At 48.3% G+C, this 22,322-nt stretch overlaps 1 protein-coding gene across 2 annotated transcripts; it reads right to left on the reverse strand.

Annotated features, from left to right (window-relative positions):
* Positions 1-947: 947 nt before the first annotated feature.
* On the reverse strand, positions 948-18,287 carry LSM1 (LSM1 homolog, mRNA degradation associated). Of its 2 annotated transcripts, none has more exons than XM_035139971.2 (4): positions 18,127-18,287; positions 16,348-16,416; positions 4,333-4,448; positions 948-1,446 (listed from the first exon to the last, which is right to left on the reverse strand). In XM_035139971.2, the coding sequence occupies exons 1-4, from the start codon at positions 18,170-18,172 to the stop codon at positions 1,276-1,278; spliced, it is 402 nt and encodes a 133-aa protein (XP_034995862.1). In that variant the 5' UTR covers positions 18,173-18,287; the 3' UTR covers positions 948-1,275. The 2 variants fall into 2 exon arrangements, with proteins under 2 accessions (XP_034995862.1, XP_034995863.1); XM_035139972.2 differs by lacking the exon at positions 18,127-18,287 and adding an exon at positions 17,815-18,020.
* Positions 18,288-22,322: the final 4,035 nt, after the last annotated feature.

Raw genomic sequence — 22,322 nt, forward strand, 5'->3', positions numbered from 1 at the left:
TGGGAATTAATACAGATTCACTTAGGTAAAGGTAAAGGGACCCCTGACCATTAGGTCCAGTCGTGACCGACTCTGGGGTTGCGCGCTCATCTCGCATTATTGGCCGAGGGAGCCGTCGTATAGCTTCCAGGTCATATGGCCAGCATGACAAAGCCACTTCTGGCAAACCAGAGCAGCACATGGAAACGCCGTTTACCTTCCCGCTGTACCTTCCTATTTATCTACTTGCATTTTGACGTGCTTTCGAACTGCTAGGTTGGCAGGAGCTGGGACCGAGCAACGGGAGCTCACCCCGTCACAGGGATTCGAACCGCCGACCTTCTGATCAGCAGCCCTAGGCTCAGTGGTTTAACCCACAGTGCCACCTGGGTCCCTACAGATTCACTTAGTTGCCTGTTATTAAGCCTGCTCAGTCCCAACTGACAAGACGGACATCTTTAAAGCGGGGATGGGGAACCTATAGTCGAGTCCTCCAGATGTCTTTCCGTACTGCGATTCCCATCAGCCCTAGCCAGGGCTCAACTGTCTGGGATGGTAGGAGTCATAGGCCATTGCAATGTCTATGGGAGGATCCATTGCTTGATCCAGACCAGGATTCCCAGAATGCTCTGGGTTAAGCTTGGACTTGTCCACCCCAGGATGCACAGAGAACTCCACCATATGGAACTGTGAGAGAGGAAAGGACTCTAAAATAAATGTAACAAACATAGCCTGAGTCCAGGTTCTTATTTCTAAGTCCCAAGCTTCTGAACACAAGTTACCAACCTCTGGAAGGGCACAGATTTTCCATGCACCTGCCTCCAATTCAGGCACCAAAATCTCCACCAGCCCAGTTTTTAAGAGGCAAAGGTACCTTCACTGAATTCGCTTTACACTTTTAGAGAAAAGCACTTCGGGGAGTTGACGCACAAAACTCTCAAAGGGTTCTAGCCTAAGCAAGACCCGGGTTCGCAGAGTCAGTTTTTATTTACATATCAGGGGAGGCTTAATTCCACCTCCTCCAAAGTCACAAAAGGAAAAAGAAAAGAAAGAAAACTATATATAAAAATGTTTCATCCCTAGCCAGGATTGTTGAAGCTGCTCCATCACATTGGATTACGTAACACTGGGATCTTTTCAGGTCTTCGGCAACAACGAGAAACCATGATTAATTTGTGTTTCGCACTCAGGGTGCAGGGAAAGGGGGGGGATGTGTTGGTGGTGAAATGCATATTGCGAGGGGGCCTAAATGGTAATTCAATCTTTGGGGCAGCTGCGATTGTCTGGACTGAATGCCTAGTATTCATCTAGTGTATCAGCCCGTGGAATGGAGAGGCCCCGCTCCTTGAGCGCTTGCACTTTCAGCTTCTCCGACTCCTGCTTGGCCTGCTGCTCTATTCGCTGCACTTCCAGGATCTCCTCAATCGACACTTGCTGCAAAGGGGTGTCACTTTCCTTCTCCAGGTCCTGCAAAAGAAAAGGAAGGGTCAACCGCCACTCAAATTTGTCAATCCACGCCACCTTCTTTACGTTAAGGAGAGGAGAGTTGAAGTTTTTCCACCCCACTTTCAGCAGCGTAAAATCCTGCACACAGCAGGAACGGCAAAGCTCAGGCCCAAGGGGCTGGATGTGGACCCCGAGACCTCAACACCTAGCCCTAGGAACTCCCTGCAGGCAACACTGCTCATCAGCTTTGTTTCACATCCTGACTTAGTGTTTCTCCCTGGCTGGAATGTGCCTTTGAACTCTGACAATCCCTCTTGCTTGCCTGGCTGGAAGAAAGAAAGGGCTGCCCACTGTACAAAGGCCAAATGTACATGATTTGTTCTGGCCACTTTTGCCTCTGGCCACTAGCAATGTAGCTTGTGGGCTGGAAAAGGCTTCCCTTCCCCTGGTATAGAGAATGGTAAAATGCCTGGAGAAGATTTTTCATTTCCATGGAAAGGACAAAGTCGAACTGCAATGAGATGCCTGGCTAATTACTCACAGGAAGGGGCCATTGATGCCAACACTGTGCCCTCCAAAGCTGCCAGCCACCTGCCAACCAAGTGATCAAAAGCAGAAGATGAAGGCAAGGGACGTCTCCAGTATCTGGTCCACAGAGATATACTCGCTCTGAGGATGGCTTTATTGAGCCATGATGGATAATAGCTGTTTGCAACAGCTCTTTTTAAACACTGGGCAGAGGAGGGGGGTTTATACACTAAATAAATAAATAAATGACTATGTAAGCTGTCCAAGGTGTTTTTGTTGCTCCTGCTACAACCAAGATACAACAACAGATGACAGTTTAGCAATGCATGATATTGGGGGGGGGGCGCGGAGAGAAAATGGCTAGTTGTCTCATGGGCCAACCTATAAATGGGGTAAGAAATCTGTCCTACATCCCAAATCAAATGAAAATTTTACACACACACACACACACACACACACACACACACACACACACACACACCAACCCAAACAGACCAACTCCCCTTAAAAATGAGATGGAGGAGGGGGGTCTTTGTGGGCCCCAAGGGGTGTCTGAGGGAGCCATGTACCCAAGAGGTATCAAGTTGTGTGCCGCCCCCCCCCAAAAAAAAACAGGATATAATCTTTCAGTTTAGCAATGGAATTGACGGGTTATAAGGGAGTCCAAACACCAAGCTGCTCTCCACCAGGATAACATAGCAGATAGAGACTGAATGCAAGCAATCTGCATGGTTTGAATAAAAGGCCTCGATTTGTTTCAAGGTACCAAAAATAGTGCAAGAATTCAAAAAATAGGGCCTTCTATTATGCTTAATGCAAAAGTCCCAGGGGGGAGGTAAAGAAAGGTAAGAACCTCATGGCTCCTTGCCACTCCAAACTTTGCCCTTTGTCTGTTGAGATGAACTACAATTGACAAGTCTCTGTGCTGTCAGAAGAGCAAGCAATTACAAGCCCCCCCCCCCTTAAACAGGGGGAATATCATTCATCACAGTGGTTAAGGCGAAGCAGAAAAGAGCCTTCCAAAATGAATGGATGCAATGATCACATGATTTGGTTATCCCTCATCCAGAAAAAAATGCAAGACCATCTAAAACTTGTGTGAAAAGTGCCTATGGCATATGGCCTCGGTTGCAGATGGGATCAGGGCTCTGAGATTTGAGAATGTGATGTATCCCATCAGACAAGGCTTTTGAATCAGGCCTACTTCACAGGGTGGTTGCAATCCTGTGTCTTGTGCAACTCATAACCGGAATGCATTTCCACACTTTAAAATAATTTCATGCATCTACAAAACTAACATTACCAGAGAGATGGCTAGCCTAGAACTATATCCCCCTATTTGGGCCATATCTGCACCATACATTTAAATCATTATACCACTTTAACAGCCATACCTTCCCCCACAGAAGCCTGGGAATTGTAGTTTCTTAAGTGCTGAGAGGAGAGGAGAGTTTTGTTAGGAGAATCCTATTTCCCTCACAGAGCTACCATTTCCAGAATGGTTTAACAATCAACCAGGGAATTCTGGGAACTGTAGCTCTGCGAGGGGAATAGGGGTCTTCCTAACAATCCTCAGGACCCTTAAAAGGCTACAGTTCCCTTTTGAGGGAAGCCATAACTGTCAAAATGGCATCAAAACACTGTTAAAATATTGTGTAGGTGTGGCTTATGCTCATCTCCAGCATTTGGAAGGTCCTGGAAGCCCATATATCACAGGCATTCATAAACTACCATCCTTTTAAGTGGCCCTCTTTTGCTTGCACGGGATCACCTAGTCTCAGTATTAGAACAGCCTTACAAGTAAGCCTACTAAAGTTACTAACCTGCCAACACACACAGGTCTTTCTGGTGAATGGCAGAGGAGGGATAGAGAACTGAATTTCAGTTTTGGTGCGGAAAAGGGGGCTTCTATGCAGAAACTGCTTGGTTTCTATGCAGAGCACAAAGGACTTTCTCCTTCTTCTACAAGCCTACTCACTTGCCTGCATGCAATTCCTTGTGGCTACCAGGCTAGTGCTTATCGTAAAAGAAGGAACTTCTAACAAACCAAGGGAAGGAATTGAGAACAAACTGTAACCTGAACCTCCAAATGATGCAAACTAACATAAGATTGACATTAATAAAGCACTTTACATAACCAACACAGTATAAACAATTATATAATTACCAGTTCTCTATTAATTTGGTTAGCATCATTTGCAAGTTCGGATCCCAATTTATTCATAATCACTTGCTAGGCTAGTGTTTAACTGCAGGGCTGCACGAGAAGAAGCAATGACATTTAGGGCAAGCCTTTCTCCACTGACAAAACTGAGCACGGCAGAAGAAACCGCTGCCCATTAAGCCCCAAAGGAAGTCTATGCGACAGGGTTTACTTACAATTTCTCCCAGAAGTACGACGTTCTCGCCTCTCACCACAAAGATGCCCCGAGGGATGTCACCGTACTTTTTGCCCACATGAATGCGCTCCACTGTCTGGTGCAACACCAGGTTTGCTACAAGGTTCAGGGAGAGACAGAGAGAGAGGAATGGAGATGGAAAATCAGACTGAAATGTGTGGCAATGCAGGCATTGAAAACCGAATGTGCAGCTATCAGCCTCCAATATGATCCAAGCTTCTAAGAACCATCTTCTCTCAAAATGCCCCTGGCGTGGAATGGCACCAGAACCAAAAGACATAACCCCCTCATGTTCTGGCAGCGATTGCCAGCAGTCTTGTGAGTGCTCTGAGAGGGCCGTAGTTTGCATGCAGAAGGTCCCAGGTTCCACCCCTGTCCTCCTTCACACACCCTCTAACTCAGGCATGTCAAACCTGCGGCCCTCCAGATGTTTTGGCCTACAACTCCCATGATCCCTAGCTAGTAGGACCAGTGGTTGGGGAAGATGGGAATTGTAGTCCAAGACATCTGGAGGGCCGCAGGTTTGACATGCCTGCTCTAACTGGAAAGGCTCCTGCAAGAGACCACAGGATAGAGTACTAGGCAAGATGAGCCAAAGGCCACACAATCAAGGAGTAATGCCATGTTCATATGCCAAAGTCCCATGCAAGTCAGAAACCAAATAAAATATATAGAGCCCTCCTAGATCCCACCAAAGGCCTATCTCACCCAGGATCATGTTGACTAACCAGATGCCTATGGGAAGAGCAACGACACTCTCTGTTCTTAATACACCCATCAATCTCAGTCATTTGTGAAGTTAACATCAACCGCATGAAGGAACCCCCATATGGTTCCCCAAAAGCTCTCAGGCCTGGTGACCTGAAGGAGATGCCTGTTTTCCTTCCAAGGTTACCAGACAATTTACAGGACAACCATAAGTAAAGGCCATCTTGCTTTGGGCAGCTTCAAAACTGGGGTGGAAGATATATGGGGTTTGAATTTTACTGTCACTACATGTGTGTTGGGAAGTGAACATACTGAAGTGATGTTGGTTTCACCTATGTACGTGGCACTTTGCGAAGAACAGGCACGGCAGGTCCTTGCCCCAACCAAAAACAGATGCAGATAAGCTGCAGAAGGGGAAGGAAATTAAGCGAGGGGGTAACACCACAAAGCAACCCAAATAAAGCCTAGCCCATGATAGCCCGCTAATCCAGGCTTCTAGCACCCCTGTCTCAATTCCCAGACTGCCACTAAGCATAGACAATGCCAAGGTAGAGGGACCTAACTGTATAAGGCAGCTTCCAACATGGTGGCGGGAGTGGGTGGCGCTGTGGTCTAAACCACTGAGCCTCTTGGGCTTGCCGATCGGAAGGTCAGTGGTTTGAATCCCCACGACGGAGTGAGCTCCCGTTGCTCTGTCCCAGCTCCTGCCAACCTAGCAGTTCGAAAGCACACCGGTGCAAGTAGATAAATAGGTACTGCGGCAGCGGGAAGGTAAATGGCATTTCTGTGCGCTCTGGTTTCCGTCATGGTGTTCCATTGCGCCAGAAGCGGTTGAGTCGTGCTAGCCACATGACCCAGAAAGCTGTGTGCAGATAAATGCCAGCTCCCTTGGCCTGAAGTGAGATGAGTGCCACAACCCCATAGTCGTCTGACTGGACTGAAGTGCCCAGGGGTCCTTTCCTTTTACCTTTACCATACAAAGGAAGAAGGGATTTGTAGGATGCTAGCCTCTTAGCAGGCCAGTAATATTTGTGAGCATAGAGTTGGAAGAGACCACAAGGGCCATCCAGTCCAACCCCCTGCCAAGCAGGAAACACCATCAAAGCATTCCTGACAGTCAAGCCTCTGCTTGTTGTTTGTTGTTTAGTCGTTTAGTCGTGTCCGACTCTTCGTGACCCCATGGACCATAGCACGCCAGGCACTCCTGTCTTGCACTGCCTCCCGTAGTTTGGTCAAACTCATGTTCGTAGCTTCGAGAACACTGTCCAACCATCTTGTCCTCTGTCGTCCCCTTCTCCTAGTGCCCTCAATCTTTCCCAACATCAGGGTCTTTTCCAAGGATTCTTCTCTTCTCATGAGGTGGCCAAAGTATTGGAGCCTCAGCTTCACGATCTGTCCTTCCAGGGAGCACTCAGGGCTGATTTCCTTAAGAATTGATAGGTTTGATCTTCTAGCAGTCCATGGGACTCTCAAGAGTCTCCTCCAGCACCATAATTCAAAAGCATCAATTCTTCGGCGATCAGCCTTCTTTATGGTCCAGCTCTCACTTCCATACATCACTACTGGGAAAACCATAGCTTTAACTATACGGACCTTTGTCGGCAAGGTGATGTCTCTGCTTTTTAAGATGCTGTCTAGGTTTGTCATTGCTTTTCTCCCAAGAAGCATGCGTCTTTTAATTTCGTGACTGCTGTCACCATCTGCAGTGATCAAGGAGCCCAAGAAAGTAAAATCTCTCACTGCCTCCATTTCTTCCCCTTCTATTTGCCAGGAGGTGATGGGACCAGTGGCCATGATCTTGGTTTTTTTGATGTTGAGCTTCAGACCATATTTTGCGCTCTCCTCTTTCACCCTCATTAAAAGGTTCTTTAATTCCTCCTCACTTTCTGCCATCAAGGTTGTGTCATCTGCATATCTGAGGTTGTTGATATTTCTTCCGGCAATCTTAATTCCTGCTTGGGATTCATCTAGTCCAGCCTTTCGCATGATGAATTCTGCATATAAGTTAAATAAGCAGGGAGACAATATACAACCTTGTCGTACTCCTTTCCCAATTTTGAACCAATCAGTTGTTCCATATCCAGTTCTAACTGTAGCTTCTTGTCCCACATAGAGATTTCTCAGGAGACAGATGAGGTGATCAGGCACTCCCATTTCTTTAAGAACTTGCCATAGTTTGCTGTGGTCGACACAGTCAAAGGCTTTTGCATAGTCAATGAAGCAGAAGTAGACGTTTTTCTGGAACTCTCTAGCTTTCTCCATAATCCAGCGCATGTTTGCTATTTGGTCTCTGGTTCCTCTGCCCTTTCGAAATCCAGCTTGCACTTCTGGGAGTTCTCGGTCCACATACTGCCTAAGCCTGCCTTGTATAATTTTAAGCATAACCTTGCTAGCGTGTGAAATGAGCGCAATTGTGCGGTAGTTGGAGCATTCTTTGGCACTGCCCTTCTTTGGAATTGGGATGTAGACTGATCTTCTCCAATCCTCTGGCCATTGCTGAGTTTTCCAAACTTGCTGGCATATTGGGTGTAGCACCTTAACAGCATCATCTTTTAAAATTTTAAATAGTTCAGCTGGAATATCATCACTTCCACTGGCTTTGTTATTAGCAGTGCTTTCTAAGGCCCATTTGACTTCACTCTCTTAAAGACCTCCAAAGAAGGAGACTCCACCACACTCCTTGGCAGCAAGCTCCACTGTCGAACAGCTTGCAAATACAAAAATCAAGCTAAATAATAATTAAAAATTAAAAACAGTCATAAGAGCAAGAGGACTAAAAATGCACGATAACAGAATAACAATGTCCAGCTCTTCCAAGGGAAAAATGCAAGTAAGCCAGCAGCCAGCCACAATTTTCTTGAGAAGGCTTTAAGAGAAGCCAAGGGAGGGAAGCACATCTTATCAAACATTCTATTCTATGGTGACGAACAACACAGAACCAGGAAGATGCCACAAGAAGCCATTTCATACTGCTTATTCTAGAGCAGGCACCCCCAAACTGCGGCCCTCCAGATGTTTTGGCCTACAACTCCCATGATCCCTAGCTAACAGGACCAATGGTCAGGGGTGATGGGAATTGTAGTCCAAAACATCTGGAGGGCCGAAGTTTGGGGATGCCTGTTCTAGAGCAGGGGTGGCCAACTCCGAAGAGACTGCGATCTACTCACAGAGTTAAAAACTGGCAGTGATCTACCCCCTTTTTGGGGGGGGGGGTTTCCAGGTCAAAGTTGTTAAGCTTTTTTTCAGGGAGGAGGAAAGCCCCGTTTTTTAGGGGTTCAGGTCAAAGTTGTTGAGATTTTTTTTAGGAAGTAGGAAGGCCCATTTTTAAGGGGTTCAGGTCAGAGTTGTTGAGCTTTTCTGAGGTGGGAGGAAAGCCCTGTTTGGGGGGGGGGAAGGGCTAAAATGTTGCGCATTTTTTAGGGCAGTCAAAGTTGTTGAGCTTCTTTGGGGGGAGCCAGTGATCTACCAATGTCCAGTGATCTACTGGTAGATCACTATCTACCTGTTGGACATGCCTGTTCTAGAGCAATGGCCTAGATGGTGGTTGCTTTTTTAATGATTGGGGATGGGAGAGGGGAGTGTGCAGAGAAGAGAACTATTTCAGTCCTGTAGTTCTAACGTCACAACTGGCAACAGTATTTTTTTTTAAAGAACCAAAAAATCACGAGGACGTGTTAGGCAGCTTTCAAGAGGTTTTAGCCAGCCAGAGTACATCCTGACACTATCTTCAGTGTTTACAAGGGCTTTTAAAAATTACTGAGCAATGTTCTTATGCGCTGCATATGACTAAAAACCCAACTATTTGCCAAGTGAGGCCTTAATTACAAACTAGTTCATCTTGAAGAAAGCCAGAAGCTCCCAACGTGTAAAGTGAAGTGGAAGATTATTCAGATAAGAACGTTGACTGCTGGTTCCTGGCTACAGGCACGCAGAGACTCATTCTGAGGGCTTAGGGCACCCTCTAGATCAGGGACAGAGAATCTGTGGTCCTGCAGATGATGTTGGACTACAACTCCCATCAGCCACAACCAGCAAGAAGACAGTGCTCAGGGATGATGGGAGTTGTATTCTAGACCACCACAGATCCCTCATCTGTGTTTAGAGACTCAGATTTCAAGTGTTCAAGATGTTCCTGGCCTGAGATTATTTCGAGGACCATGTCACAGCCCTGCTGCTGTGGACAGAAATTAGTAGTCCAGCTCCTGAATTTCTTTCTTTTCACAGCAATAAAAGAAGAGCCTGCTGAATGTTTTTTGTGCGCTATTCAATGCTAGTCCTACTCAGAGGAGACCCAGTGGAGTTAATGGATATGACTAACTGAAGTTCATTAATTTCAACTGGTGTACTCTAGAGTAGGCCTTAGCTCATGGGTAAGCAAGGTATGGCCCAGGGGCCGGATCCGGCCCAATCGCCTTCTAAAGGTGAAATTCGGAAAAATTAGAATATCGTCGAAAAGTGCATTTATTTCACTAGTGCAACTTTTTTATTTTTATTTTTACAAAGGCTTTCTTTTGGAAATTCCACAGTAATAAAACAAATAGCTACAAAAATACAAAAATAAACAACGCTATTACATTTCATTAATTACATTCCATTTATAATTGACCCGCCTAATGACAAATACCGTATATACTCAAGTATAAGCCGACCCGAATATAAGCCGAGGCACCTAATTTTACCTCAAAAAACTGGGAAAACTTGTTGACTCAATTATATGCCGAGGGTGGGAAATGTAGCAGCTACTGTTAAATTTCAAAAATAAAAATAAATACCGTCCTATGCCTTTCCCAGCTGTCAGCGGCGGGGTGGGGGGAGAAGCGGTGAGGAAGGATCCATTCCTCGCCGTTTCTCCCTCCCCGCTTCCTCGCATAGAGCAGGCATAGGACGGGGGTTCGGAGAGTCGCAGCGCAGCACTCCTCCGAACCCCCGGTCCTGTGCCTTTCTCCACCACTGCCCGCCTCACTCGAGTATAACCAAGGGCAGCTTTTTCAGCACATTTTTGGTGCTGAAAAAGTAGGCTTATACTCGAGTATATATTACAATTGCAACAAATAAAGGCTTGACATATCTTGATTTTCATGTCATGCATCTATCTCATATATTGGTTTCACCTTTTAAGTTTCGTTACTGAAATAAATGCACTTTTTGACGATATTCTAATTATCTGAGTGTCACCTGTAAATCCAGCTCATTGACAGTCTGGGAATCAGTGTGTTTTTACATGAGTAGAATGTGTCCTTTTATTTAAAATGTATCTCTGGGTTATTTGTGGGGCATGGGAATTCATTCCCCCCCCAAAAAAAACATGTAGTCTGGCCCCCCACAAGGTCTGAGGGACAGTGGACCTCCCCCCTGCTGAAAAAGTTTGCTGGCCCCTGCCTTAGCTGAATGCAATCTTTGGTTTTAACAGGTAAAACATTCTGGCATGTATTTTGTCCCAGGAACAAAACAAAACAAACCCCGCACTCTCCCCTTAGAAAAGGCAAATTTTTATACAGAATTTCCTAGGCAAATTATCATATATCTGTATTGTAATATTTTGATTTTTGCATATTTGTATTTTCTGGCAATGTGGCAGGTCTTCAAGTAAAGAAGGGGCACGGAGCAATAGCCAGCAGCAGAGAAATTAGGTAAGGCAAGGACAGAGGAAGCTTGTGCTCGTGTCTGTGCCTTGGACAAAGCTTCATCTGGCACACAGTGGCCCATAGATTTCAAAACTTTTCTGAAAAACTAGATGCTGCATTGGATCTGACAGCTCATCTTCAGGAAGCCATAGCTCTCCAGTGTCTAAGGATTATTTCCCAACTCTTCCTGGAGATGCCAATTATTGAATCTGGAAGCTTTTATGTTCAAAGTACACACTGAGCCACTGAGCTACAGCCCTTCTTCAAAATTAAACACTTTCAGGACAGAATGGGAAAGCATTAAGCCCTCGTTCCAGGAGGAGGAGGAAGAGGAGGAGGAGGAGGAGGACTGGACATCATGAGGCGGTCCATTTCAACTGGAGCTCCTTCACATGGAAGGTCTGTAGCTCGGTGGCCAAATACAGGGATACCTACAGAGGTCCCAGGTTCAATATTCCTGGTATAGGTCCCAGGCAGAGCTGGGAAAGACTTGCTGAAAAAGTTCTGGAGAGCTGCTGACAGTGAGTAGTAGCTTCATTTCTTACTTCTTTTGCCATATATTTGTGCGGTGATAATGCTGCTGTTATGGCCCACCTTAGGTCAACCTGAGACACAGTACTGAGTTCTCTGGACCCACTAGTTGAAAACCAATGGTGTAGATCAGGCATCCCCAAACTTCGGCCCTCCAGATGTTTTGGACTACAATTCCCATCACCCCTGACCACTGGTCCTGTTAGCTAGGGATCATGGGAGTTGTAGGCAAAAACATCTGGAGGGCCGCAGGTTGGGGGTGCCTGGTGTAGATATTAAGAAAAATGGACCAAACCTTTGGATCTGGAAGTTTTTAAACCAGATGTCATAATCCCAGTTGCGCTCTTCATAGTGTAGACAGAAAACAGCCGTATGCAAATTCTAATACCCCCAAAGGAGCAAATGATGACCATGATGCAGTAGAGACCTTACCAAAGCTGGTATCTATTATGGCTTTGCATGAGTTCAATGATACAAGTTTCTTTAACAAAGAAAGAGAACCTGTATTGTGAAATGATAAATATAAAGATGGCACAAACCTCGAGATTTTTCCTGCCAAAACTCTATTGATCGCCACAACACCCCTCATTCGCCCTACATTTCTGATCAAAATCAAGTTGGCTGGTTTTGTGAAGTCCACCATAGTCTACTTTTGCAGGGACTTCCAATGGCTTTATTGAAGTCATGACGCCACCCCCATGTTCTTATATGCAAAACCCGTTCTTTGAATTCCTTAGCTATGTGTTGTTCCACATAACCCAACAAGACAACCAAAGGATTCACTGGCACAATATGACACATGATGTCTCTTATTAGTTCTATTACATTTGCCCATGGTTAATCTGATTTTATAGCATGATGAGCAAGGCTGCATGAAACCAGTATTAAGACAACACACTAAGACTAAACCCTTCCAATTTAGTACTGAGGGATTCTATTATATCTTCACTGTTAATATCATCAATCAAATCCAATCAAAAGGGGGCATTTCACATTTGAAGCTCCTTACTTTTTACACCAGTGCTGCCAATGCCCTGCTCTCATTTCGTCTCCTATTAAACACCAACAGAGGCAATTCAAGAAAGCTAGTTGCTAAAGCATATGCAGTAATAAATTGTCCTTAGAAACCCCTTAGCATCATCATACAATAATTCAAAAATTATGGGTGTACTGCAAGTCTATTTTTATATATTTTTCAATTTGTATCCCACCCTTCCTATAGCTGATCTAAGTAGTTCCTAGTTTATAAGTAACTGAGAAGAGTATGGAGGATTCATCCTATTAGGAATTTCCATGTAAATTAGTTTCCGTTAACTAAAAGCTAGGCACATTCTGTTCAAACTTTGTTCATTCAAAAAACCCAATTTCTAAATTGCAGTGCTGGTCGAAAGTTTGTATTTTGAACTGAGCAGCACTGGATAATGGTGGAAAAGAGGGTCTAAAAAACCATCAACAAGGAGTAATCGTAATGATTTCTTCATGAACCTAATGGCTCTTGTTCAGTAGGAATTCAACTGTGTTCTTAGCAAGAGATCTAATTATCTGGCCCAGAGGAAAGAAGATGGGGACCCAATACAGAAAGGGTCCTGCGAGTTGTTAGGAGACCCCTATTCACTCCTCACAGAACTACAATTACCAGTTCCTTGGAAAGAGGGATCAACTGCAAAACCCCTAGAATCGTTGCCACGTGACGGGAACATCTCTATGTACTGTTAGCAAACTACAGTTCCCAGAATTCTTTGGGGGAGGCTATGACTTTAAAGCGGTATCATAGGGCTTTATAAATGTATGCTGTGAATGTGGTGGTAATATGACTCTAAACACCAATAACCGGAGGCACTCCGTGAGAAAGAGCTATTGCCTTCAAGCCGAGCTTCTGGGCTTCGTGGAAGCATCAGACTGGCGATCATAGGAACAGGATTCTGGATGAAGTTCACCTATGGCTGATCCAGCAAGGCTCTTATTACCTCACCTTTCCTTCAGAGAAAGGAAGCGGGCAAAATATTATTTTACCGCCATGAGGGCTGGGTTAGTTTAGGAAGATGGAGCCGGACTTGCTCAAGGACAACCAGTCGCCTTTGTGGCAGAGCAGGGATTTAAAGCCCTGAACCCAACATCCATTCTGCTGACTCTCAAAATCCAACTTTCATCCTTACAGGGAAGGAAGGGCTGCAGCGGAGTTTCTGAAGAGAGCTAGAGGAGGATTGCATCTTAACTGCACTGTGTCAAGCTTTTAGAAGGGCACAATGCCAGTCCTGCTCAGAGTAGACCCAATGATTTGATCCGTTAGCTTCAATGGAGCCACTCTGAGCAAAACTCAGTTGGATGCGGCCCAACTCTCTCCATGGTCCCACTTCTTAAAAGGCCTACCCAGATATTTTAGGGCTGCCTTGTACAAGGATTTCATCTAAAAATGAGACTCCTGGGTTTTTTTTTCTTGAGTCAAAGGCTCTTTTTTAAGCATAAGGCTCCCTCTAGTGGTGCAGGCTGATAGAGATCTCCATAGCTGCAGCACTTTTGTCCCCAGGGTCCAGTGTGGTATAGTGACTCAAGTGTCAGACTAGGAGCTGGGAGACCAGGATTCAAATCCTGCCCAGCAGCCATGGGGCTCACTGGGTCACCTGCGGCCAGCCAGAGCCTCTCAGCCTGAACTACCTCACAGGGTTGTTGCAGGGATTAAATGAGGGGTTAACCGCATATGTCTTGGGGAAAAGGTTGGGATAAAACAGTAAGTGCAATGAAAACCTAATAAAATAAATGCAAGGAGGGAGCTGCCCTGCAACAAGTCAGACTACAGGACTGCCTCATTTCTGACTGCAACCAGCTCTCCAGGATTTCACACAGCCATCTTCCATAATGCTTGATCCCTCTAACTAGCAGAGGTTCAACCTGGGACATTCTTCATGCAAGCAGACTCCCCACCACGGAATTCTAGCTAACCCCCAAACATCCTGCTAAGCTTTAGAGGTACTTTGGGCACCTCTAGTTCCTTGCGCAACCCTTGTGCTCTGACTAGCTGCCAGGGCCTCAACACCTCAGCTGGACCCACCAACACCAATGTCTGTTGTGGGCTTTTCTTGGCTTCAGGCTTTCCTGGAAGCAGCAGGAAGCAGCTGCCATCTTAAATCCCCCATAATGCCCCAGGGCACTTAACGCAGCACTGTTCTGAGAGCATTGTGGGAAATTTAAGATGGCATCCCTGCCACTGGTACAAGATAAGCTCACTTCCTGGGAAGGGGGGCAGGCTATAGGAAAACAAAACCCTGTTTAACCTTGCATGAAAAAATCATGTTTGACCTTGTAGCCAGCCTTGGAAAGATCTGATATCTGCTGAAGGCTCCACATGAGGTTCAAGGATTCCCTGACCTTGATCTGATCGGGGTGGGGGGATGCTCTCCCAGGCCTCATGTGGTGTTCAGAAAGCAGAAAGCTGGCTTTTTTCTTTCCCAAAAGTATGCATACACATACAAGCAGCACCAGGCTTCATATTGATCATAATTAGTTGAGGGAGGACAAACAGCAGCTGCTCAGTCTGACCTCCAACTCCATCTCAACTGTGCAGGTGCAGATCTGAGTGTGTGGGCACGCTTTTAAGACAGGGGTGGGAAACCTCGGGTCCAGGGGCCAAAGGTGGCCCTCCAGACCTTTATACTTGGTCCTTGGGTTTTCCCCAGGCCACACGCCTCCCCAGTCTTACCCTACACCTTCCCTGAGTGCTTTTATTGGCTGGAATATGTCCTCAAACCATGAGAATGCTTCTTTGCCTGGATGGCAGGAGAGATGTGGGAGCCTGGAGGGAGGAAGTGTGTAGAAACCTGACTTGTGGGGCTAAAATTTAGCCTACTGCTCAAAGCCATATCCCCTATTATGCCCACTTCTCCCTCTGGCCACACCAGCAGGTGGCCCCTGGAAGGTTGCTCAGGAGAGAATGTGGCCACCTAATGAAGAGTTCCCCAGCCCCCTGCTCTTAGATCGGAGTCCGATCTGCCATCTTTATTTAGCACTTCCTGGAGACTCCACAAAACTTCTTACACAAATGATGGAAGCAATGTGTCACGAGAAGTGAGTGAAAGCAGCCATCACCACATCTGCCACCTGGTCAAAACCCTCCAATACTTTCTAACAAACCATGAGCTGCCCTACAAAAGATCAAACAAACCCCACCCCATTTTGCTAAAGTTTAGTTTGTTTTCCAGCTGCTCTTATCCCATGCCTTGGTAGTTTGGTGAATGTTTGGGGTGCAACAGTCAAGAAAACCACAGCTTCATATTGTTGGCAGTAAACAAACCCCAATTAAGCTAGGTTCATGCCTAGAACGCAAAGCTGTGGTTTAATAAACTGCAGTTTAATAAGCAGAAATTTACTGCTATGTGTGAACTAGGCTAGGCAGAGGGCCTTCTTGGTAGTGGTGCCCTCCCTGTGGAATGCCCTCCCATCAGATGTCAAGGAAATAAACAACTATCTGACTTTTAGAAGACATCTGAAGGCAACCCTGTATTGGAAAAGTTTTCATGTCTAATGTTTTACAATTTTTAAAGTGCTGTAAGCTCTCCAGAGTGGCTGAGGAAACCCAGCCAGATGGGTGGGGTATAAATCACCATCACCTTCATCTTATTATGCTTAATGTTAACACTAAGAGATTACTTTGACCTTATGTGACAATGGGAAATGGGGCTAAGGAAAGAATGGAGTTCTCCTAAGTCAAACCTGATGTGTTCATGGAAAGGATGAGAGTGTGATCAGAGACCTCTTGATTTGTATCTCAGGTCTTCACAACTATTCCATGGCCACTCCCTTTGGGGGCAGCAACTGCTGCAGTCCCCCACTCAGCCATGAAGTTCACTGGGTGACCTTGGGCCCCTCACCATCTCTTATCCTAACCTACCTCACAGGGTTGCTTTGAGGGTGAAATGGTGAGGAGGAGATCCATGCACGGCACCTTGAGTTCCTTGGAAGCAAAAGGTGGCATATAAATGCAATTAATAAATACAGTCACATAAATCATAATGCAAAGTTCTCCCTCCACACACACACGCATATTCTGTTGCTGGATTCCTGGTCATGGCCAAGTACAAATACAAAGGGGAATGAAACAGGGTAGCACCCAAAAAGGTAAGTTTACATTGGCATACCAAACTGATCGATGCTGCGTAAATATCCAATCAGCGTTCGACCGTCCCGGAGGAGGACCAAGTGTTTCTCTGGGGCAAAATAAAAAGGAAAAGCTTCATTAGTGAACATAAGAATGTAAGAGGCTGCTGGATCAGGCCAAGGGCCCATCTAGTCCAGCATCCTGTTCTCACAGTGGCCAATGAGATGCCTGTGGAAAACCAGGGAGCAGAACATGAGCTCCCTCCCCTCCCATGGCTTCCAGCAATTGGTAATCGGAAGCATTAATATCTCCAACTATGGAGGCAGAGCATAGCCATCCTGGCTAGTAGCCACTGGTAGCCCTCACCTCCAAGAATCTGTCTAACCCTCTTTTAAAGCCATCCTACTTGGTGGACATCACTGCCTCCTGGGGGAGCAAGTTCCATAGTTTGACTATATGCTGCGAGAAGAACCACCCACAAGTTCAGCTCTGCAGTAGAAGCAGGTTAGTGGCGGCCAGTGTTACCACTCCGCCAACTAAAGGTTTGCTTATTAGATTACTGAAGTTTTCCCCACGGAAAATGCTGAAATGCCAGTTGTTGGGGAACATAGGTGGGAGAGCCGTATGCCCTGCTTTGGCCTTCCTAAAGATCTCCAGTTGGCTATGGGGAAAACCAGGTGCTGGGCTGGAAGTGTGATCCAAAAGGGCAGGGTGGTGGAAGCTGTGGCCCTCCAGATGTGGTCGGACTGCAGCTCCCATTGTCCCTGTCCATTGGCCATGCTGGGTGCAGCCGATAGGAATTGGGAGTCTAGCAACTTCTGGAGGGCCACAGCCTCCCCATCCTTGCAGAATGGTGCATAATGGGGGGGGGGAGTTGTGGATCAGTTGACAGAAACTCTGCTCTGACTATAAGGCAGCTTCCTATGTTTGGGGGAATGGGCTGATCCAAAGGAATCCTCCCAGCATCTCTACATAGGGCTTTGAATGTTCCCAGCCTGGAAGCCTGAGAGCGGCTGCCAGCCAGTGTGGCCAACACTAACCCAACGTAGTTGGGGGGGTTGCATGTGTACTATACCACCGGTCTTTGGCTTGGTGAGTCACGGACTGATCCGAGGTACCACCTGACCAGAGGAGGAATGACTGCTGGGAGGAGTGCAGAGAGAAGCGCCGTGGTCCCCCTGCAGCAGCTAAATGGGGTGCCTTCATCTGCCCCACCTGCAACAAAACATCTTTGCAGCCACAGCAGGCGCTGTAACTCTCCAATGGTTTGACTTCACCCCCAGAGGCACACTCCTCCATTGTCTGCTGAGACAGACAAATGCCAAACACCCATGGGGCTTGAAACTGGACCCCAAACACGCGTTTGCAGTTAAAGGATACCCAGTCTGATAAGGCTTACTGCCTTATACCTCTGAATCACATTCTTTCCCTCAAAGAATCCTGGGCGCTGTAGTTTGCCCCTCTCACCTAATTACAGCGCCCAGCGACCCTTAGAGAACTACAGTACCCAGAATTCTTCGAGGCATTAGGAGCTGGAGGGATGTGCTCCGAAGGTGCAGCGTGCGCGCAAAGATGTATTAGGCAGCCTCTGTTGTTTCCAAGCAGCCGGGGGGGGGGGAGCCTTGGGAAAGGAAAAAGGGGTCGCAGAAGGGAAAGGGAAATGGGGGCATAACGAAAGCGAAAAGCCAGGAGGGAAGAGGAGGCGGCGTCGGGAAGGAAAGGGCGGCGCTTGGCACGGCTTCCCGAGGAGGAGCCGCCGAGCGCCGGGCTCGGGTGGAGGAAAGGCGCCCAGGCGTCTCCGTCGCGCCGCTGTACTCACTGTCGATGTCCTGGATGAGGCTGGCGGTGCCCGGCATGTAGTTCATCTTCCCCGCAGACGCCGCGGATGCTCCGCCGCCGCCGCCGCCCGCAGCATCTGCCCTGGGAGAAGCGGAACCTCCCCGCGCCCTGTCCCCGCCCGGGCCGGAAGCGCCTGCTCCGGCGGGGCGGGGAGAGAGGAGGAGGCGGCTCTCGCTGGAGGGCGGCTGCATGCTGGAGGGAGGGGGCTTGGCCGAGGCCGGGCCCAGGCTTAAGTAAGCGGGACGCGCGGCGGCCGAAAGGCCCCGCTGGAGCGCAGTCGGAGCTGCGGAACCTCCGCCTGCGGGAAGCTGCGCGCACGCAGCCGAAGCGAGCGAGAAGAGAGGAAGTGGGTCGCTGGCAACCCTTGCAATGGCTTATTTGCTCCTCCCGAAATAGGGCCCGCTGAGCGCGAAGCGGCAGCCCCGAGTCTATGCGTGCTTACTCAGAAGGAGGCCTCCCCTGACGCACACGCATATACAGTACTGTATACGGAGAGGGTCGCCGGTTCTCCCATCGTGGTCTAGCTAAACCCAGCGGCGGCTTCCTTTTGAGCAAGCACGTGTGCATATACAGTGCACACAGAGCCGGTGCCAGGCTGTTTTGCGCCCAAGGCAAGACTAACTGCTCGCACCCCCTTCCCCCCTCATATTGGTAACCTCAGTTTTCAAAAACATGTCTTGTAGGAGAAATGAAAATATTATCAGAAAGTTGTAACAAAAACTAATTCGTATAAAGCTGGCCCTCAAATGTCAGTACAGTACTGCACCTCTCCGAGGTCTGCACGCTAGGCGGGTGCACTGCAACAAAGATAGGATCAGTTTAAAACTGCAATCACAGGTGTCTGTTGCTGGGCTCCTTTTATCAACGCCAGCCAGCACTGTCAGTGAATTGGAAATGGTGGGAGCTGCAGCTCAGCAACATCTGGAGACACACAGACCCCCTGCTCCTCAATTAGGCTTGTGCCCAAGAGGGCCTAGATTTGAAGCCTTGCAATCTTAGCCCTTTGTTTAATCTGTAAAATTTATTCCTTTAATTGTGTGACAATATTTACAGTGGTACCTCGGTTTATGAACACAATTGGTTCCGGAAGTCTGTTCATAAACTGAAGCGTTCATAAACTGAAGCGAACTTTCCGATTGAAAGTAATGGAAAGTGGATTAATCTGTTCCAGACAGCTTAAACTGAAGCGTTCATAAACTGAAGCGAACTTTCCCATTGAAAGTAATGGAAAATGAATTAATCCATTCCAGATGGGTCCGCGGCGTTCATAAACCGAAAATTCATAAACCGAGGTGTTCATAAACCGAGGTTCCACTGTACTGCTCAACAAGGTCTTCTGGACTGTACACAAACCATTGAAAAGTGCATTCAAACAGGGCATGTATTGTCTCTGTTGATGTGGTTTAGCTTATGGGTTTTATATATGCACGTATGTGTGAGAGCTTGTCTTCATTTATTTATGTAAATGGTTTAGCTCAACATTACTGCATATACTGATGGCAAATAAAGTTGTGTTGTGTTGGCATTATTATTAGCACTCTTAGCATCATAACTCTTTCCAGGATAGGCATGCTAGTCTCTTGCAGCAAAGACTAACATATATTGTATGATGGCAGAAGATTTCACAGACTACAGTTGTCATCATTGCTAGTGGTCGCCTACTTCCCCCCCACAAACTCACTCAGGCTTCGTATTTTGCAGGTGGGATTAAGTTGCATATTCACAAACTGAGGTTCTACCATTAAAGCTGTTGGAAATGATGGCACTCAAAGGATTCCCACTACATTGTTTCAGAGGGGCTTATTTTGGATTTACAAATCACCAACTGGCCTTAATGAGTATATGGACTAGATCAGGTGTGGGGAATCTTTGGCCCTCCAGACGTTACGGTACTTAACTACAACTTCCATGAGTCCTAGCAAGTTTGGCCAATGGCCAGGCATGATCAGAGCTGTCATTCAACATCTGGAGGGCAAAAGATTCCCTACACCTTGACTACCTGGTTAAGATACTCAAAATTGGTCTGTGTGTAATCTCTAATTTCTGAAGATCTAAACAGCTCCCCAAGGTTTGTTGTGTTTATATATGCTATACATTCTAAAGCTTTAAGGGAAGGTTTCATTTTCTTGCAAGTACCATACCGGTAGTAGCAACACCTGCAGAGATTCTGAAAATACAGCTTTCCAAGAACTTGTTCTGAGTCAGCACGGACTCCAGGAAAGCACAGAGCTTTCTGATGAAGTCTGGATAATTTTGGATGTATGCCTTTGTAGAAATCAAATTTCATTTTTAAACCGTTTTATATTTAACTAGCTGGCCCTGCCACGCATTGCTGTGGGTTATCCCTGTGGCTGCCCCCACCCTGTGACGATCCATGACGCGTTGCTGTGCCTGACTCAGGTTCCTTGTTTCCCAGGAAAGGGGGAGGATGTGTACGTTCCCCCCTGGACTATGTCCCCCCCTGTTGTGTCTCATCCCTGTGATTCCTCCCATCCTGTTGCGACCCATGAGGTATCCTGCCCCCCCTCCCGTCCGCCCCTGGACTATGTGTTTTTCCACCCCCACCCCCGTTGTTGTGTCTCATCCCTGTGATTACTCCCATCCTGTAGCAACCCATGAGGTATTTTGTCCCCCACCCCACCCCCGGGTTATCCCTGTGACTCCCTCTACCCTATCTCAACCCATGACCTATTCAGGCCCCTCCTCCCCCCACCCTCCACCATGGGCGTAGGCAGGGGGGCAGGAGGGGGCAATTGCCCCCCCTAGAAGCAGGGCCGCTGGCCAGCATGCCCGGCTGCCCGCCCGGTGCCGTCTCCCTTCTCCCTGGCTGGCTGTGGAGCGGGCGGAGGGAAAGCCAGGCAACCGCTTTGCGCGGCTCTGGGGCTTTCCCTCCACCTGCCCCGGCGATTGCAGAGGGGGAGGAGGGGATCGGAGCAGCCCGATTTTGGGCTGATCCTGGCTCCCCCTCGCCCCTGCCGATCGCGGAGGGGGAGGAGGGAGTCGGAGCAGCCCGATTTTGGGCTGATCCTGGCTCCCCCTCGCCCCTGCCGATCGCGGAGGGGGAGGAGGGAGTCGGAGCAGCCCGATTTTGGGCTGATCCTGGCTCCCCCTCGCCCCTGCCGATCGCGGAGGGGGAGGAGGGAGTCGGAGCAGCCCGATTTTGGGCTGATCCTGGCTCCCCCTCGCCCCTGCCGATCGCGGAGGGGGAGGAGGGAGTCGGAGCAGCCCGATTTTGGGCTGATCCTGGCTCCCCCTCCCCCCGCCAATCGCGGAGGGGGAGGAGGGAGTCGGAGCAGCCCGAAATCGGGCTGATCCTGGCTCCCCCTCACCCCTGCCGATCGCGGAGGGGGAGGAGGGAGTCGGAGCAGCCCGAAATCGGGCTGATCCTGGCTTCCCCCCCTCACCCCTGCCGATCGCGGAGGGGGAGGAGGGAGTCGGAGCAGCCCGATTTTGGGCTGATCCTGGCTCCCCCTCACCCCTGCCGATCGCGGAGGGGGAGGAGGGAGTCGGAGCAGCCCGAAATCGGGCTGCTCCGATCCCCTCCTCCCCCTCCGCCATCACCGGGGCGGGAGGAGGGAAAGCTGGCAAGGGAAAAGGAAGCTTTCCTTGCCCCGCTGTGGCCCCTCCCCCGCCCCTTGGCCCGCCCCTCCCCCCTGATTTTCATCCTGGCTACGCCCCTGCCCTCCACCCAGGGCTCCACTCGGGGTATTCTGTAAAGTTGAGCTGAGGCCTAGTCTGTAGGCTATAAAGTAGAGCTGAGGCCTAGTCTGTTGGCCTTGGCTTGGGCTGGTATTTAAATGCGAGCTGAGGCCTCCGCCCTGTATCTCCATTCCTTGGCCCTGGCCTGACTCTGTGGGTTTTTGCGGATGAGTGTTTGGGCTAGTTGCGTTGCTTGTTATGTGAGCGTTTGTGGGGGAGGGGTTGTTTGTGGGTTGCGGCCTGTGGCTGTGGGCTATGGTGTCCTGTGGCTGTGGCTCTGCGTTTGGCTCTGCGTTTGCCTTTGTCTGGTAATGGCCGTCTTGGTGGTTTACGTCCTAGGGCTTTGGAGGTGGAATGGCCGTTGTGGCTTTGGTGGGGGTGGTGGGGACGTCGGGGTAGGGCCTGGATCCTGGGGTAGGTGTGGCGGTGTCGGGATCTGTCCTTGGCCTTTGGGTGTGGAATGGCTGCTTTGGCGGT

The sequence above is a fragment of the Zootoca vivipara genome, chromosome 15 (genome assembly GCF_963506605.1).
Source record: "Zootoca vivipara chromosome 15, rZooViv1.1, whole genome shotgun sequence".
Taxonomy (NCBI): domain Eukaryota; kingdom Metazoa; phylum Chordata; class Lepidosauria; order Squamata; family Lacertidae; genus Zootoca; species Zootoca vivipara.